Source organism: Pseudonaja textilis, chromosome 3, assembly GCF_049901715.1.
Source record: "Pseudonaja textilis isolate UNSWEBS1 chromosome 3, rPseTex1.2, whole genome shotgun sequence".
Taxonomy (NCBI): Eukaryota; Metazoa; Chordata; class Lepidosauria; order Squamata; family Elapidae; genus Pseudonaja; species Pseudonaja textilis.
This window is the reverse complement of record NC_141992.1, coordinates 151114403-151133806: the sequence shown is the minus strand read 5'-3', so window position 1 is coordinate 151133806 and position 19404 is coordinate 151114403. Positions and strand designations below refer to the sequence as shown.

Sequence of the window (19404 nt, the reverse complement as noted above, 5' to 3'; positions counted from 1 at the left end):
ACTTGGAAAACCAAACAAGTAACCAGCTTTTAAGAATATGGCAGTGAGAGCATTGTTTCTACTCACATCTATTATTCCTGTCCATTTAGAAGAGACTAATAAGAGTGATTACAATATAATGGAGCAATTCATAAAGCTTTCTAAGTAACTTCTAATGTGTGTGGGGGAACTTGCAGTACAAAGCTTGCTAAATTACACACACAAATTACACACACTTCTCTGTACGGTAGAGATATTTCTTACACGTGCAAGGGGAAAGAGTTCTACACCACTGTCTTTATGCCCATTTTTCACAATGTCAGTAACTGATCTTTCAAGACTACACACTTCTCCAAAGCATACTTTTTGAAAGTTAATTTAAGAACTATTCTAACTTTAATTTTTTTCCCTTTGATCCTATTCATCATTAATTATGGGAAAGTTTCTTTTTTACTCACCCAGGAATACTTTGACATGGAAATATTTCATAGGGTGACATTCATCAAAAATTTGGAGAAGAATATGAAAACGCCAACAAAAGAATACATTTACTTCATTTTCACTTAATTCCAGATGCAGCTGAATTACTTCAGCTCTGGTTTCTTCCAGATGAAGTGTGTATTACTATAAAGCTTGATAGCCTTGAAACAGAACTAAACCTGCATACCTTTGGTCTTTGGTTGCAAAAAAAAAATCAAGTCAATCAATTAATTAGTTGCCTGATTTTTAGGAAATAATTAAAAATAATCCACAGTGCAAATTATCAAAACAATGTTTTAGGAAATGCTTTTTTTCTCAGTGATTTAGGATAACAGAAATTCTTTCAGTTCTATTTAGCTAATCACTTGATGTGTGATAGCTTGAAAGTGACAAAGTCCCATCTTCTGATCTCTCAGGCCCTGAGAGCCAGCCAAGAAATCTAAAGATAATTACCACAAGTTCACTTCAAATAAAGTATACAATTAAGTGTACAAGGTTTTTTGCTTTAATAGGGTTTTAGTTCATAAGGAAATATACTTGCATTCAAGTACAAGATGTAGGTAGTCCTTTGTCCATTCTCAAGATCTCATGTACTTAGCCAAATGTCTGAAGAATGCTCTGGTCATTATACAAATTATGAAAGAGCTGTAGCTAAATTTCTTGGCTGCCTTTTCATTCCCCATCCCTTTTTTCTTCTGTCTCCCGTCCTTTTATGCTGTAGTCTGTGGCCAGTCAAGATGTACTGGCTTTTTATATTATTAAAGGAGTTACTTTCTCTTCTAGAAGTTCAGGCTGGTGAGATCACTCTTGGAAGAACATTCTTCCTTGGAGAATCCCACATCACATATCTGAAATGGTCTGAAACTAGTAATAACTAATGAAATTTAATGAAGAGCTATCCAAGTAACTCCACATGAGTAGCATGAGATTATGATGAAAGAGCAATCTTTGCCAAATCTGTATTCTCTGGAGCTGTGTCTTGCGAAGAACTCCAAAAATATTTGTGGGCTGTTCATTCCCAAAATTTAATTCTTTCTCTCTGTTTCAGATATTCTCTTCCTCTATGGAACACAGCATGCCTGGGGGGCGAAGGGTGTGAGGAGGAGAGATTTTTATGGAGAAAGTCTTCCATGTTTAATAAGCCAGTGTGGTTTCCTAGAGCTATTCTATATAATAACAACTTTAATCAGTTACCCAAAATTTATAAAGCCAGAAAACTAGTTTAAATCAGTTTAAAACAAAGATGTAATCATTTGTTTTTCCAAAATGTAATTTAGCTAAACGACTACTATAGTAGGGTAGATATATAGCTATATAACACTTTTGTCACTTGGCTGTGCATGGGACTCTTCATTTCATATACCCAGCAGACAGAAATCTGGACTCATTGGAATTATTGTAGGCATGAATTGCTTCTTGGGGGCTCGGCAGAGTGGGAAAATACATTTAATTCTATATATTGTTTTTCATCAGACTATGTTGCATTATATGCAATGTGATTGGAGTTATGATTTGAGGTTGGTAACTAAGGAAATAGAGAACTCTTCAATCTGTCATTCAAGCCAGCACAAACTGATTGATAAAACACAACAGTATTTTATGATGATTCGCTTCAGAATTAAGGCATGGGGACAAATTTTGCTGTTTAAGGGGGGGATGCATTATATGAGTTAAAATGTAGTTTGTAGTGGCAAAGCTCTTTTTTGCCTTGATCTATCCTGTATCCTATATCAGTATGTAGCTGATACAAAAACACAAGATAATTAGAAACCTGTAAATTCCATAACATTCTGGATAAGATGTATGTGGTTTTATTATCATGCAAGAGGTGTTACCCAATAAGTACTAGCCACTGAAATAAATAAACAAATAAATAAATTAGCTTTTTATTGTGTCAATTCTTGTTATGAAATTACTTGGTTCCGTAATAATTATATTTATTTCAGCTGATAACACTTAATCACCATTGGTTACATTGTAAAATTTGAATTATTATCCATAATAAAGAATTTGTTTTATTTTCTTCCCATTTCCACTTTCATGAGAGCAAAATGTTTATCTATCCTAGTAAAGCAACTGTTTTAGTTTGTTGGTTTAAAAAAAAAGCCTATTATGTAAAGCTCTGTTTTCTTATCATTTTCATGGTAATGTAACAAATGACATATTGCTTTAGTTGTGGCTCTTTGCAAATTGCACCCAATTAGAATGATAATGATTTAGGTAATATCTCTCAATAATATATAATATTGAATAGGATCTTTAAAGAGTTCAAAGAACAAAATAATAGAAGGATTTGTGTTTTTTAACTCATTAAACTTACAGCAGAATTTGGTTTGTGTTATTAAATCTAAAAGATTAAATTACAGATATACATATCATTTTCACAATGATGCATATAGCAAATGTTTTATTTTAGTGCATGCTATAATGGACAATTTAAATTACAATGTTTGTCAAGTTTTCACTTTTGTTTCCGAATGGAATATTAATTATGCTCTTAAATATGAGAGGTAAATAAAATGAGCATTCACTGGCTGCCTACGGGTAAATTGCAGATTACTGACAATGTGACATGGTGTGTTAAATGTCAGCTTTGTCAAACAAATTTAGAGGAACCGTTCAACTATTAGCTTCCTGTTGTTAGCAGGGCATTTTTGTGGAGCATGGCTGATCCAAGCAGCAGGAATGCTGCACCATATGGAACACTAACAAAGCTAAATTGAAAAAGTGAGATGAATGAGGAGATAACACAGACACACTCAATTAGTTCATAACTGTCTATTAACTTCTGCCAGTGGCTTTGAATAAACAATAGATTAACCACTACACGGTTTTGTTTTGCGAAGCTGTGGTAGTATCTGGAACATTGAGACATTTTTCTCAGAGCTGTTTTATACAACATGGCTGCTTTATAGTTGTTATTAGAAACTAACTTCAGTTGGGTCATGTTAGGTCTGTGGCTGATTTTTATTTGATTTTATTTCTCTTTCACTGCTGTTATCTCAGGCTTTTTCCAGGGCAGCTGGGATGAAGTGGGAGAGAAATAGCTAGAGAGGGAAGGAAGAAGTAGACATGTACTATGCCTTCTGATCTTTTCCAGACAATTCCTCTTTCAGTTTCCCATTGCATCTTATTCCACTGCTCATTATTGGGTTGGTATGAAAGAGCAATAATCCCAGAAGTGTTTAATTGAGAATGCTACAGGTAGTCCTTGACTTACAACCATTCATTTAGTGACTGTTCAAAGTTACAACCTGTCCTTGCCCTTATGACCATTGCAGCTACCCCAAAGTCATGTGATCATAGTTAGGGTGCTTGGCAATGGTTGCAGTATCCCAGAGTCATGTGACATTCCCCGTTCGCTTCCAACAAGCAACATCAGTGGGGCAAGCTGGATTCCCTTAATGACCATGTGATTCCCTTAACAAATTTCACTCACCAGTCACAGCAAAAAAGATAATAAAATTGGACATGAGTCACTTAACAGCCAAGGTTGGAGACCCCTGCTCCAAAGCACCATTCAACCTTGTTTGAATCCTAAAGTTTAAGAAAAAGGAATGGAAAGGCCTGGAGGTTCTCTCCTCATTTCTAGGGCTCTATGCAAATCTAGATGCTGGCATGACAGACATTGCCGGTTGGATATTAAGCTGTTTGCTTTTGGAGACAGAATGTACCAAGAGCAATAGGATGACTGCTACATATGGCATATCAAGCCTAGTGTTGTCTGAAAGCTAGTTAAATGATTTTTCTCATGCTGTCAACAGGCTGATTGCTTTGTGGTCTTTGAAGTTATGAGAGTTGCTATCGTAAACAATATCATGAACTGAAGGGTTAGTCTTTTGTCTCTAAGCTGCAGTCATGATTTACATCTCCACTTTTTTGCTCATTTTGTCTGAATACTTTTTTGGACCTTGTATATTAATTTGAACCATGACAGTACTCTGAGATTTCTTGATTATTGTGTTACTGTGAGATGTTTTAATTAGACTTATGAGTTTGCAACCTCTTCTATTACAGCAAGATTCTGCTTCTTAATATCTTTGAAAAATATACTGGCATTATTTTCTATCTCTAAAATTATTGTTTTATAGCAAATATTAACTCAGTGTAAGTGGAAATACTAAGAATTACTATGAAACCTTGTTAGGAATAACCATAGTTACCTAACGTTGTTTGGGTAAATAATATATAAACCATGATAGCAAAGTTTAAATGTGTTTTTCATTTTAAACTCTAAATGATATAATTTGGGTGCGGTTGAGAAACTGCCGTAAGAGGGAGCTAGAGAACCTGAACTACTACTGGATTGATGGTTGATTGTTCTGCGTGTTCCCTGTTGTTGACATCGAAGGAGGAAAGAGTTTTGAATGCTGCATATCTAATCTACTGTGAGAAGATATTTACTGGACTGATTTATGGATTGACATTGTAAGTTAACTGACCTTTTTTCCGACACTGGTTTTTTGCAATTGAACAATCTCCAGACTGAACTGACTGAACACTGGTGAATGATATTTGGACTGTTTGACCCTGCTAAACTCTTAATGGAATAAACTATTCCATTATATATGGACTATTCCTGTATAGTCTTCTCCAAGTTCTATCTTAAGACTGAAGATCTTAGAAACATAGAAAACTGAGGACAGAAAAAGACCCAGTAGTCCCTTGAGTCTGTCCTTTGTGGGAGGTGGGAGGTATTTTCTTTTGTTCTTCTGGTTTTCTTTCTTTCTCTCTTTCTCTCCCCCTCTCTCTTTCATTCTGTCTTATTCATTAATTTTGATTTGTTATTTTATTTTTATTTTATTTTTAAATTTTGTCAAATGATAGACATGTGTTTATCCCAAACATGTTTGAATTGATGGATTCTTTTCCCTAAGTGCATGATCTTAAATTTAGAAACTGCATTTATTATTGAAAAGGCTAAAGTGAGGCACAGTAAAAGATAACATACTTCCTATTTTTATATATGTAGGAAAGCTTAATTTTAAAATATAAACACTAAAAAATGTTGTGGTACTTCCCAAACCTATTTCATCATTGTTGTAGCAAAATAATATTGTTCTTCTTTGGAAACCATCTGTTTCAAGCCTTATTTAGAAATCAATCTCCTTTAATTCGATACCTAGTTCACTGCATATAGATGAGCAGATACTATTCTGTAGCTCTTCCCAAAAGAAAAACTATATTTGTTACACAGCATTTACACAATTAACTAACTGATAACATGTAAATGTGTTTATATTCATATCAGGGTACTTCCACACAGGTGTTTCCTTTCCTTGATCCTTCCAAAGTAATTTGAAAAAGGATGTTTCAGGCAATGTTATATTTCATTGTAAAGCAGCCTTTTGAAATCAGATATGAAGTGCTAGGCAGCCCTAATAAGCTGTGAAAATCAAACTAGCTGGCTTTTAACAGTGATTGTGAAACTGACTTGAAGCTGATTAGCAATTAGTTTGCTGATAAAGTTTGTCAAATCTACTCTAGCTGGGGAATAGGCATTTTTCCCCAGTATATTTTTGGCAGCTTTTTTTTTTGTTACTTTACACATGGACAAATACATTTTTTGAATCTTCAGAGGAACTTTTTCTTCTTTCTTCCTGATTAGATCAAAAATCAGCACCAAGACAGAACCCCATATCTTAGAAATGTTTATTTTTAAAAGCTACCTATTGGAAAGTTATACATTAAGCTAACATGAAAATATTTAGTTGTGGTGACACTTTAAGAGATATTACAGATAGCCCTCAAATTACAATCATTTGTTCAGTAACATTCAGAGTGGATGCTGAAGAAGGGACTCACAACTGGTTTTCAAAATTCTGGCTGTTGCAGGGCCCCTGTTGTCATGTGAACAAAATTTGGGCACTGGCAACTAACCCCACTTAGGACCATCTGCAATGTCCTGTGGTCACATGATCACCATTTGTGATCTTCCCTCCTGGCTTCCCACAAGCAGCTTCTCACAAGCAATGTCAATTGGGAACTTGGGAGGTAAGATCTCAACTCCTTCGGGTAAGTCTTTCCCATGCCTTTCTTTGCTCGCACTCAGTCAAACTCACTGTGCTCTCTTTTTCCCCTTCATTCGTATACAACTGGCTCACATGCACCTTGCACCCCCTTTCCCAGGCCTCCATGCATTCACACACACCCCTTCCTGGGCCTCCATGTGTCCCACATTCTCCTTTCCAAGCCTTCCTCTACTCACACATGCCCCACATCTGTCTGCACTCTCCCTGTGTTCATGCACGCTATGTACCTTCCTTCCCAGACTTCTCTGTACTCTCATACATCTTTCACCCACTTCCTGAGTCGTCTTATGGTCACACACAACTCATGCTTCCTTCTGTACCCTCCCTCTTCTTCTTCTTCTTCTTTTTCTTCAGCGTTTGTCTCGCGCTCGGGCGAGGTCCGCTAATGTCCTTGAGTACTGCTTCCACACCTCTCTGTCTGCCACATGTGTCAGGTCTGTACCCTCCCTCTGCTCATGCCATACTGTAGTCCACACACCCCTTATCCATCCTGTGCACAGCCTGTATCAGGAGGGCCTTCCTCCTCTCCCTGCAGCATCCTCCTTCCTTACTTAGAATTCGTGATGCTTCCCATTTAATGACCTGCGTGTCTTGGCATCTGGGACTGCCGGGATTGCTATCACTAAGTGATGCTGTCACATGTCATTGCATTTTATGACTGCAGCACTTAGCAACAGCAGTCTTGGTTCCAATTGCTGTCATATTCAAGGATTGCCTGTGCTCTAATCCTGAGTACTGAGTACTGAAATGTTATCCACAATACGCGTTACAGTGTCTTGAGTTCTTGATTGAAATGAGGATCTTCAATGGGCTTTGGTTTTTTTTACAGAAAAGCCCTTCTGGCTGTGTTTGAACTAGCTTTAAAAGCTTACTAGCTTCTGCTATTTAACTTTATGGAAGTTTTAAAAGGAATTGACATTGGTAGCTCATTACTCCGTTCCGTTGTTTCAGGTTCTGCAACTAAAAGCTTGACTTGAATATGAAGGGGACTCTTAATTATTTAATTATTAGTATTTTCCTTCCTCAAGTCATAATTAGTGTCAAGATGATGTTACTAGAATATGTCTATATGGAAAACCCGTTGAAAAATATCATGTCTGTGTTATCAGTTGTCATATATTAACTCAGTAGTCCCAAAATCGATCTCAGTGTTGCCCATTTATTCACTATTTACTATGCTTTTGTGATATCCCAAAAAATACAGAATGGAAAGCTTATCAAATATCAGATAAGATTTTTAAATAAGGGGAAAAATTCTCCTCTCTAATAGGAAAAATACACTATTGTTGAAATAATATTTTCTTCTTTTTATATTAGATAGATTTTATTTTATTTTATTACTATGGTGCAGCAGCATCTAGAGTGTGCTTACTGCGTTATAGCTTGAAATTAAGTGTTATGAGCTCATAGAGCAACTGTAGATATTCTGGGGTAATATATAAATGTGTTATATATGTCTTAATTAAGTAACAGAGAATATAGAGAGAGGAAATTTAATAGTCTTACATTATCATTCAGTTGAAGAGCAAACTAGTATCATTCAAATTAATGCTTTCATGTATATGATTATACCACTAGGTTCAGTTTCTGGCCAAATTGTATACCTTAACCTGGAACAGGCCCTTTGAAAGGAGCAGCTGAAAGTAACATCTGTTATAGGAGTTACATTTATGTTTACTTATGACTTGAGTAAAGAGATGAAGTGAATTCAAATAATAATGAATGCAAATTTACAACCCAACCCTTAGTTCCCTGACTTTTAAAACAACATACATTTTTTGTACTTTCTAAATGGTTGCAATATCTTCCAGATATTTTCAGCTCAACCATTCTGCACTCTTTATATTTGATGAGTACATGTTTTAAAAATTTCATATATGATATATAAAAATTACCTCTTGTGATTTCTGTGTTGTTATTTTAAACAAGAATAGCAAATTTAGGGGTATGTTTATTTTTAATTGTCTAGTAATTGGTCTTGTCAATCATATAATGACCCTGAAACCTGTCTTTATTTTTGTCATTTTTGAGATACTCTGACTGTAGAGGCTGTACAATATAATAAGCTATCTTGAACTATATGAAGCTACATACCATGGCCTTTGGAGAGAATCATCTTTGAAAGATCAAAATATAATAGATAAAGAACTCTGAAAGAACATGGAATGGGGAATTGTTATTGGTTTTTTCAGTTTCATAATAATATAGACAGCTAAACTTCTTTCCACATTCAGTGAATGTCTGGAGTGTGAAAAAAGAAATTGAGTCAGTTGTTCCCAATTTTGATTGGGTTTAAAGATACTCAGTATACTGACATGCATCAGATATCTTGCTAAATGTACTAAACTTGTTTGTTTGGATCTGTTCCTAAGTTTAAACTTTCCAAAGAAAATTATATGATCATTACATAGAAGAAAATGAATAATAGTTGCAATTCTAAGCCCTGCTTTGTATATTCATACAAAGGTGGAGGTTCGATTCTCACTATAATTACTAAGGCCACAGAAAGAACATTTCCTCTTAACCCATACTTGAAATATTTGAGTAGACACATGGGATATTTTTTATTTATTTATTTATTTTTGTCAATTGCTTACAAGATAATAGGTATAAGTAAAAACATAGTTGTGAATTTACTACTTATATATTTATATTTACTATTTATATATTTATATTTATATAGTTATGAATTTATGAACTACTGCAGGGAAGAAATTTATAATATAGAAAGTGGAAAATCAGTTTATGAGCAATGGATCATAGCTGAGAAAGAGAACCTGCAGTTTAAATACAATATATGCTTTGGGTGGAGAACAAATTTTGATTCCAGAACCTTCAATTAAAAGGGTCAGAGAAGATGGTGAGAAAATCTCCACCTGAATAACAGGAAGTATGAAAAACACAAGCTGCATCAACCTGAAGAATATATTAATCCAATATTATGACTCTCAAAGTGAGAAACAGACTTTCTGGCATTCTAATTTATTGCTTTCCAACCATTGTTCCCTTGTATTGTCCCATCAAGGTAACGTTCGGCCTTGAGTGAGAATACTTGATAGATCCATCCTCCATGAATGCCTCCAAACCACTCTCAAAATCCTCCAAATTAATGATTATCATTATTTCTGCTTCTAATGTATAGTCTGTTTCCCATGTAAGAAAGATAGAGAAATTCAGTTTATCAACTGTGCAAACATATCTGTATAATACCATTTGATGATTGATAGTTCTCATAGTCTTCCCCTGAAACACTGTCATTGTGTTCAGTAAAATTTCATTCTACTGTTACTGGTGCTCTGAAAAATACCATTAAAACTGATCAGACTGATATGATATATAAATCTTGCAAATAAATAAACCTTCAGCTCCAAGGTTCTTCAGAGCATTGAACATGCTTTAATTTTCAGAAACCCCTTCACCAAATCATAATTTTAATGTGGTAGAAGAAACAACAGACTTGAGTCTTAAATATTTTCAAACCGTTAGTAAGGATTTTATATAGCTTTGTGGGGGAGGGGTGTTCTGTTTTACTTTCAGAGTTATTCTCTTAATATAACTGAACAGATTTTTCTCATCTTGGCAGCCTAAGCTGTCACCAAAGCAGTGTTCTGCAATAAATCTTAGCCCCTCAGCTTTACACAGCTTAACTTGGCTACTAGACTTAAACTTGTCTGTCAGACACATAATACAGCACAACTAGATAAGAAATTTTATTTATTTTTTAACAAAGTTTTTATTTTTACAATAAACATACAAACAAAACATAAAAACATAAAACCCTCTTTCAATTATATACATACAGTGTGTCAGTTGGTTACAATCTTTTGTGCTATCCTTTTTTTACCATTACTCACAAGTTATATAAATTCTCACCTTATCAATCTAGTTTGTAGTTATGTAATATCAATTATTAAACATACATTTGACTAAACTATTTTTCCATCATTTTATACAAGATATTCTAATTTTCATTATGATTTAATCTTATGCATTCATCCAATGGTTATATATTTTTATTGTATTCTATATCAATCTATTAACTTTTATTGTAAGGCTTACTAATCTATTTCTTTACCATGTCTTTTTATCTAACCATTGATAAAATAAATCCCATATCAAATTGTTTATCCTCTTGTTCTCTAATTCCAAATGTCAATTTACTCATTTCAGCACAGTCTATGATTTTCTTAATAATTTCCTCCTGCATAGGTATTTTTTCATTTTTCTAATTCTTAGCAAATGCAATTCTAGCCGCTGTTAAAACATTTACAGTAAAATATTTCAATTCTTTACAATATATTTCCGGTACAATTCCTAGTAAAAATATCTCAGGTTTAAAATCTATGTGTTGTTTTGTCATTTTTTCCAACCATGTGTGGATTATAGTCCAATATCTTTTTGCATCCGAGCATGTCCACCACATATGGTAACATGAACATCTCATGAATATCTGATGACATTTCCAACATTTATCCGATTTATTTTTGAACATCCTCGCAATTCTCGTCGGGGGTAGGGGCCACCTGTAAAGCATCTTATACAAATTTTCTCTGTATGCAGTTGACATAGTCATTTTATCATTTTGAGACCACAATTTTTGCCATTTATCTAAATCCCATATCCAAAATTTTTCCCCCACGTAATCATTGTTTCTTTTACTTGTTCTTCATCTAATTTAAACTCTAGCAAATGTCCATAAAGTTTTTCATTACTTTTTCATCAGTACCTATCAAAATTTTATCTAAATCAGTCAACTTATCATAGATACCTTCTGTTTTAACATCCTTATCAAATCTAGATTGTATTTGCAAATATGAAAACCAATTCATTTTTACACCTTGTTTTTCCAACACTTGCATAGATTTAAGTCTGTGTCCTCCTTTGGTACAAGTGTGATATATGCTTCTGACCATGTATTCTCTTCTTTGTCATAACTTCTAATAAGTGAAGATTCAATGTTTCCTGGAATGTCTTATAAAATTCCACTGGCAAACCATCCGGACCTGGTGCTTTCCCAATGTTTTGCTTTTTTAAAGCTTCTGTTAATTCCATCGTTATGTTACTTTCTAACATTATTTCAATATCTTTGGGTATCTGAGGCAAATTTGCTTCCTGTAAGTGTTATTGAATTCTTTCTTCCTGAACATTCTCTTGGTGGTACAGTTTTCCATAATAATCTTGAATAATTTTTTTCTTCTCCGCATTTCCATCGCATACATGTCCTTGTTCATTTATCAATTGATTTATCCTTCTCGAGTCTCTTTCCTTTCTCAATTTATATGCTAACCATTTGCCTGGTTTGTTTGCATCTTCAAAATAGTTCTGCTTAGCATTTTTATTTTTTTGTGCTATTTCTTTTTTCATTAGCCCCATTTTATGTTTAGTTATGTCCATTTTAATTATAATGTCCTTTTTTGTGGAAATATCTGTAGTTCTTTTTCCAACTTCTTGTAGTCATCTTCCAATATTTTTTTAAAATGTTCTGTTTTATATTTCTTTTCCTTGTATAGTCCATTATCAAGCCTCTTGTATAAACCTTCATCGTGTCCCAGAGGTTCTGTAATGATGTATCCTCTTTTGTGTTTTCTTTAAAGAAAAAAGTCAATTCGCTCTCAATTTTTTGTTTAGTCTTTTTCCTTTAATATCGTATTATTTAAAGTCCATCTAGATCTCCTTTTTTATCCTTTCCATACAAGTGTCATTGGATTGTGATCTGCCCAGGTACTTGCTTCTCTTTCAATGTCTTGTATGTTAGAAAGCAATTCTGTTGACATCTATATCATATCTATTCTAGACCATGATGCATGTCTATTGGAATAAAAGGTATATTGTTTATTTTCCGCATTTCTCTCTCTCCAGAGAGCATCTTTTAGGTTTATCTCATCTACCATTCGAAAGAAGGATTTTGGCAATGTCTTTCTAGCTTTCTTTGCTGTTTTTTGTGTTTTATAGTCCAATTTGTCATTTATTATACCATTAAAATCTCCCATCAGACAGATATTAGCATAGTCAAGTTCAATTATTTTGTTATGTAATTTCCTGTAAAAAATCTTCTTGGTTATCATTTGGAGCATAAATAGCTATTAAAAATATCTTTAGATTATTGTTCATTATCTCCACCATCAAAATCCTTCCATCATCATCTGTATATATTTGTTCCACAGGGATTGTATCACTAATGTATAACACCACTCCTCTCTTTTTACACTGTGTCAACACTGTAAATAATTTCCCTAATTTTTGTTGTTTCAATATATAATCATGTTGTTTTTTAATATGTACTTCTTGTAGACAGATTATATCAAATTTAATTTCTCTAACTTATGAAATATTTTTCTTCCTTTAGTAGCAGAATTAAGTCCATTTATATTAATTGTAATCAGCTTTCTCTCATCCATTTTAGACTTTATAAGATGGATTTGTTGCTCTAGTAGATCTTGGTTCTCATTGCTCTATGAGTATACCACCTACGGCTCCTTCTTCTTTTTCAATTACTGCTATACATTCCTTGTGAAATTCAATTAACGACTCTTCTTTTCTTGTATCTTCCTCCCTTCCTCTGAAATATTCCAGATAGAATAACTCAGATTTTTTAACTGTATCAATTCTATGTCTTTGTTCCTGCCAGGTAAACATGAGACCTTCTGGTATCAGCCATCTGTAATTTATTCCTCTCTTAAGCAACTATTTGGTCAAGAATAAATATTCTCTTCTTATCTCTCTCACTCTTCTCGGTACCTGTTTCAGTACCACTATTTTTTTATATTTGTACTTTAGTGTTTTTTCTCTTGCCTCCTGCAGTATTTGTGATTTAATTATTTTCTTAGTAAATCTGATATAAACTTCTCTTGGCAGTTTATTTCTCATCACATATCTTGTATAGACACTAAAAACCTTGTCCATTCCATCCATCATCTTCTCTTTAGCTACCTCTCATGCTTCTGCCAGGATTTCTGTCATCATTTCAGCAAGGTTTTCACCTTTTTCTTCTTCTATATTTTGAAATCTAAGATAGAATTCTGATCTATCAATTTCCCACCCTAATGATTGCAGAGATCTGCCCTTGTCTCTTTCCACTTCACTCAATCGGGTATCCATATCTCCAATCTTCTTATCTCTTTGTATATCTTGTTCTTCAATTTTCTTGATTCTGTCCTCGTATTGCATCATCATCTGTTGAATATTTTCAATTTTCTCACCTGTCTTTTCAGTTCTTTGCTCAATATTCTCTGTTCTCTTTTCAATATTATCTGTTTTTACTTGTATCTTTTGAATACCTTGCATAATCATCTGCAGTGTCACTTCTTTCTCCTTCTCTTGTTCTAACATCACCTGTATTGATCGTTGTCCTCCAGATGTTGAGGAGGAAGAAGTCAGGATTGAAGAAGCTGAGGCTGGTATCTTTCTGCTCATCTTGGAATACTTAATAGGAAAATTGAGAAGAAAAAGCAAGAGCAGCCAACTGCCACTCCAATAAAAAAAAGAAGTAAAAGCAAAAAATAAAAATAAAAAAGGAAAGGGAAAAAATCTTCAGGCACTTGAATACCTTAATCCAATTGGTTCCAATTATGTAGAAAAAAAGAAAAAAAAAGAAAAAAATGTAAAATGGAAAAAGGATGAAAAAATATAAAAAAAATTAGGAAAAAATTTAAAAAGACAGAAAACTGTATATTCCCCTTGCTAAAAAGGTAGAACAAAGGGAGGAGGGAAGGGAAAAAAAGTAATCTTATTCCTGCATCAAAGGATTCAAGTCCAAATATAAAACTCCAACTGGGGGGGGCGAGTAGAAAAATAGGGAAAGAGAAAATGCAATTCTGTCAGTAAGCAAAGCGCTGCCACTAAATATTCGAGACTCTATACTAAATCAAAAAACAAAATTTACAGTTCTCTTTTCAAGGTCACTTCAATCTTCTTTCTTCAATTTCAAATCCAGACTCCAGCTATCTAGTAGTTTCACAGAAGAGTACCTGCAAACAATCTACATGCTCTTCCCATTATCTTTTCAATGAAAAGCACAGAGTCCTTGAATGTAACACCATATGTATCAACAAGAAAGAAAGGAAAACAATGTATCCAAGCCTCCAGGTGGCAGCGCTACTTATTTTCCTTTCCTTTCCCTTCCCCTCTAATATTAAAACCAGGAATAAAAAAATAAAAAGAGTCTAAAATTATTAAAGAGAAGAAACAAGAGAAAAAAAAACTTTTCCAAAAAGTTATTTTGAAAGGAAAAAATAAAAATTAAAAAGGAAAGACCAGTCCAGTTTAAAAATTGAAAAGTTTTTACAAAAATCCAAAGTTCCAATGAAAAGAAGAAAAACCTTCAGATTTAATTTGTGCTTAATCTCGCCACTTGAGCACTTTTATCTTCATTTTTAAATTTAATTTTTAGTCTTTTAGGGTGTTCTGTCCAGAAAAAACTAAGTAGAAAATTCTCTCACCAAACTGACACACTTTCGATGTCACAGACTTTGCGATGTCCCTGGGATCAACAGGATGTGCCCTCCTCAGTCACCGTCTCTACAGGACAGTTTAGGTCCATTGGGACCATCCTGCAACGGAAATATCAGCAGCGATCTTAGAGTTTAAAGATCGCATGCTGTACCGCCGCGACGCCAGCTCCGCCCTCCTTCCTATTAGAACTAAGCCTATTGAACATTGACTATCCTCAAGACAGTTGTGACAGTACAGTTTACCAACAACTATTTTAACTCACTGTTTCTTTTTCCTACTTTCCCCATAATTCAATGGGTTTTTGCCCTGAACATAACAATGGTTCTACTAATTTAACAAGTGCAGTGATTCACTTAACAAATGTGACAAGAAAAGTAATAAAATGGGCAAAACTCACTTAACAAATTCTTACTTAGCAACAGAAACATTTGGCTCAGCTGTGGTCAAAAGGCAAGGGCTACCTGTCATGAGTTGTCTTAGAGCTTACACTTAGCCAAAGTCTGGATCCAATTTCCCACTGTTACACTCACCCTACTAAATCAGGATTTTCCTAGAGTGGCTGACTGACAGTCTGCTGATCCTTCAAAGGAAGCTTGGCAAATCAAGTAGGTTTTCCAGTCCAGGTTTAGAATCCAAGGAGTCAATAACCCAAAGGCAGCCTAGTATCCTAAGGATGTACCTTGTGCTCAGGAATCCATAATCCACTTGTTTTTCCTTCATCTCTATATAATACATATAACTCTTTAACTGTGTATTTTATTATATGCAATATTTTATTACTCTAACTGTATGTCTTGCCTTTTCTCATCAATTCACAGTGAAAATGTTGTAGCTGTTTAAATTTCATGCTGATTTGTGTGTGTGTGTATGTGTGTCTGTGTGTGTGTCTGGGGGAAGGTCTTTCTAGAAGAAGTTAATTTATAGATTATATGAAATAAAAAATAATGAATTCAATGCTTGCTTATTGAAGCATCATCTCTTTTCCTTAATGTTTCTTTCTTAAGAAAACTGGCCAAAAAGCGAAAGGAGACATTGAGTAACACACGACAGGAAATGACAGTGATGGTGAACTCAATGGATAAAAGCTATGCTGAACAAGGTACCAACTGTGATGAAGCTTTCTCTTTCATGGATACACACAATCTAAATGGGAGATGTAAGTGGAAGTCATTTTAATTTCTGCAGAGCAAATAGCAAAGGGAAGTGTGAAAGGCTCTTAAATGCTTGTTACTCAATCCATGGGCTCCAAGTGCAACATTTCACATCATGTAGCAAGAAGGTGGAATTGAATCTTTGATAAAGAACGTTTTGTATTTAAATGGCATTTTGCCTTTAATTTTGGTGACCATTTTTAAGAAATATCATAATACGTGCGAATGGTGGCTCTTTAGCTACAACTGACAAATTTCACAGTTCTTACCATAAGAGAGTTCAGTAAATTGATATTTGTTTTGGAGCCAGTCTGATTGATCCAGGTTTCTAAGACTAAAATGGTATTTAAGATGAGATTCCATGCTGCTTTGATATTTTGTCTCAGAAAGATTAATTAAAGCTGTGAATATAGGAAGCTGCCCTATTCAAGGTCAGACAATTTGTCCATTTTGACAGTATGAACTATTTCGAATATTCCCAAAATAGTACAATTCAAAGATATAAGAGACCACAACTTCCATAGGATTCTGAGTAATGCCTCCCCAACTCATCAAGAGTACATAAGGTAAAGCTGTCTGAGAGCGGTTTTCCAAGGTCTCAGACAATAATCTTTAAACAGGTCTCAGCTTTGCTATTTGAAATCTATTCAACTGAAGATGCCAGGAAATGAATTGGAGTCCTCTTGTGAACTCTTCAGTTGCTATACTACTTTTAGAACATAAGTTATACAAAAGTATTTTTATTGCTATTTTTAAAGGAAAAATTCATCCAAGATTGAAAATATAAAATTCATATAAACTATAGGACAATAGTTCCATGGAAGAGGATTCAAAAGTGTCTGTTAGGACTGTAAAATGCTTTATAGATGCCTTGGAACACAGAGATGCATGAATATAGCACTTGTTTGCAACTAATTAAAGGAATCCCCTCCTTTCCTGGATCGTATGGGTACAGCAGAAACCTATTCATAACAGCCACACAATTCCGAAAATGGATACATATTAAAAGTCCTTTAGATCAGTTCAATTCAGTTAATGGGCATAAGATTGTAGCCTAATTTTTGGACTAAGTTCTTTCCCAAAGTTGCCTTTAGCAGCTTGTAGTTCTTTCCTGCACTGTTCCTTCCAGTATCATTGAGGAGAAATCCATATTGCATCTCCATTTTATTAGGGATGATAGGTGTGGCAAGATATATACACAAAACTGGGTCATAGAGTTCCTAATTGCAGAAGGCACCTTACAAAGCATGCAAAAAGATGAAAGAAACACAGTATCTATCTAAAAAAAAAACCCACAAAATATTTAAATAATGCCAAGTTATAGAAACACTGTTGCTAATTTTTCACATAACATTTTTTCCACAATATCCTTTTGCTTATCAGGTTTAACAAGATTCATAAACTAGGAGTGTGATATAAATAAGTTATTGTTTGCTAATACTTTTGTTTAGATTTACCTCATAGTGTTCTCTTTCCAGCTGTATCGTCACCCTCTTCATTTACAATGAAAACGAACACCCTGAGTACAACTGTTCCCAATTCATATTATCCAGGTAACCAAATATTTCATTTGTTTTTAAATGCTGTAAATAGTTTACTTTTATAACAATCTCTTAGAAACCATGAGCTCTTTTCCTAATTCAAGCAAAGTTCTATAGAGCACTGTTTCTCAACTTGGTCACTTTAAGATGAGTGGACTTCAACTCCCAGAATCCCCCAGCCAGCTACACAGAGAGAATTAGAAGAGAATACTTACTTCCTTGAAGCCTAGCGGAGTAATGGCTACCACAAGAGAATAAGAAGCTTGAGTGTGTCTCTAATGAACACACCTAGCCATCATATCTCCACTATTAGTGTTTTAAGTACAGACTGAAATACTGAACATGACCAAAGTTTAAACACATACATGAGTATTACAGTATATTCTTGTGATTGCCCATATATATAAAATATTTTTTAAAAAGCTCAATACCATTTGCATGAAATAACTTTCTTAATAGAGTTTTTCACACTTTGGAAAGTGACTCCAAAGAAATGCTGCAGACTTGGCTTGAAAACTGTTCTAAAGCATTAAAGTAATATGGCTTTTCTAGGCTTCTGAATGAGCTTCAAAAAAGATGCCATTCCTTTAAGGAATCCACTTATTAAATCAAGGTGACTCTTAAAGGAGCCAACTTGTTTTCTTCTTTTCTTTGTGGAAAAAGTTTGGCTGCTTTAACAAATAGAGATGTTGCAAACGCACTTCTCCAAAAATACTTTCAAAGTGTAAAAGCTCTATTGCTTATAACTCAGTGGCTTTCTGAGCAAAAAGAAAATTGGAACATTTGCTCGTTATTTACTTCTCTTTCTCTTTTTACCTTTTCTGCATTGCCCTGCTTATGATGTATGACAGATCCATTTGTGCCAACTGCAATTTTAGGTGAGAACATTTCCCTTTATCAATATCTGTTGCAGAAACAATACAAGTTCAACCTAGGTAGTGAAACATTGTACTTAAACAAGTGTAATATTCTGCTCAAAATGTGCAAACTATTCTGCATTTAACATTCAAATACCAGTTATCACCCTAGCCTTTATTATCATAGGTGATTTAGTAGATCCAAGATTTTTATTGGTCATATTTATAAAGTAATGGGTAATCAAACAATGCAAGTATGGTAGTCAAAAATTCAACATAATTTTAATTTAGTCTATAAATAAATCAGATTTATGAAATCTATAGCATTATAAATATTTTCCACTTTTTTAAATTTGTGTATCACAAATAAATGGGATTATTTGAACAATAACATATAATGAACCACGTCCCATACAGGTGGAAATACTTACTGTACTAGAATTCTGAGACAAGAAATATATATTTTTACCTTTCTTTTAGGAAGTTGAAAACTGATTGTCCAGTAAAAAGACAATGAAGGGAAATGAGTTAACCATGCTAAGATAACAAAAATAGCATGAAATGCTACTGCACATGAAATAACCAAGATGGGCTATGCTTTGTACTACTATACTAATCTTAATCTAAACCAAGAAAAATAATACAATAACATGTCATAAGAATTTCATTCCCATATTTAAGTTGCTGCTGCTTTTTTCCTTGTCCTTATTGGTGCATAATTTTATTGTATGAATCCAGCAGAAATGTTTTGGCCTTAAAAACACTGGTACAGGAATCTGTCAAATCATAACCTAAATTGTTTTTAAAGTACTGAAGTCAAAAGTGATTTTTCTTTTGTTTTGTCATAAACAAAGGCAAAGGAAATTCATTGTGCTTGACTCAACCTGTGATTTCCCCCTCCTCACCTCTTAAA

The 19404-nt window shown here is 34.0% G+C and overlaps 1 protein-coding gene across 23 annotated transcripts in view; it reads left to right on the top strand.

Moving 5' to 3' along the window:
• PTPRM (protein tyrosine phosphatase receptor type M) overlaps positions 1–19404 on the top strand; it is a 465145-nt gene that overhangs the window by 338134 nt on the left and 107607 nt on the right. For 8 of the 23 annotated variants that reach the window (XM_087931090.1, XM_087931088.1, XM_087931087.1 and 5 more), the window contains 3 exons: positions 15947–16098; positions 17572–17646; positions 18486–18512. In XM_087931090.1, coding sequence (XP_087787216.1) covers positions 15947–16098; positions 17572–17646; positions 18486–18512 — 254 coding nt within the window. The remainder of the gene's footprint in view (positions 1–15946; positions 16099–17571; positions 17647–18485; positions 18513–19404) is intronic. The other 15 variants (XM_026699382.2, XM_087931092.1, XM_087931089.1 and 12 more) reach the window with 3 other exon arrangements.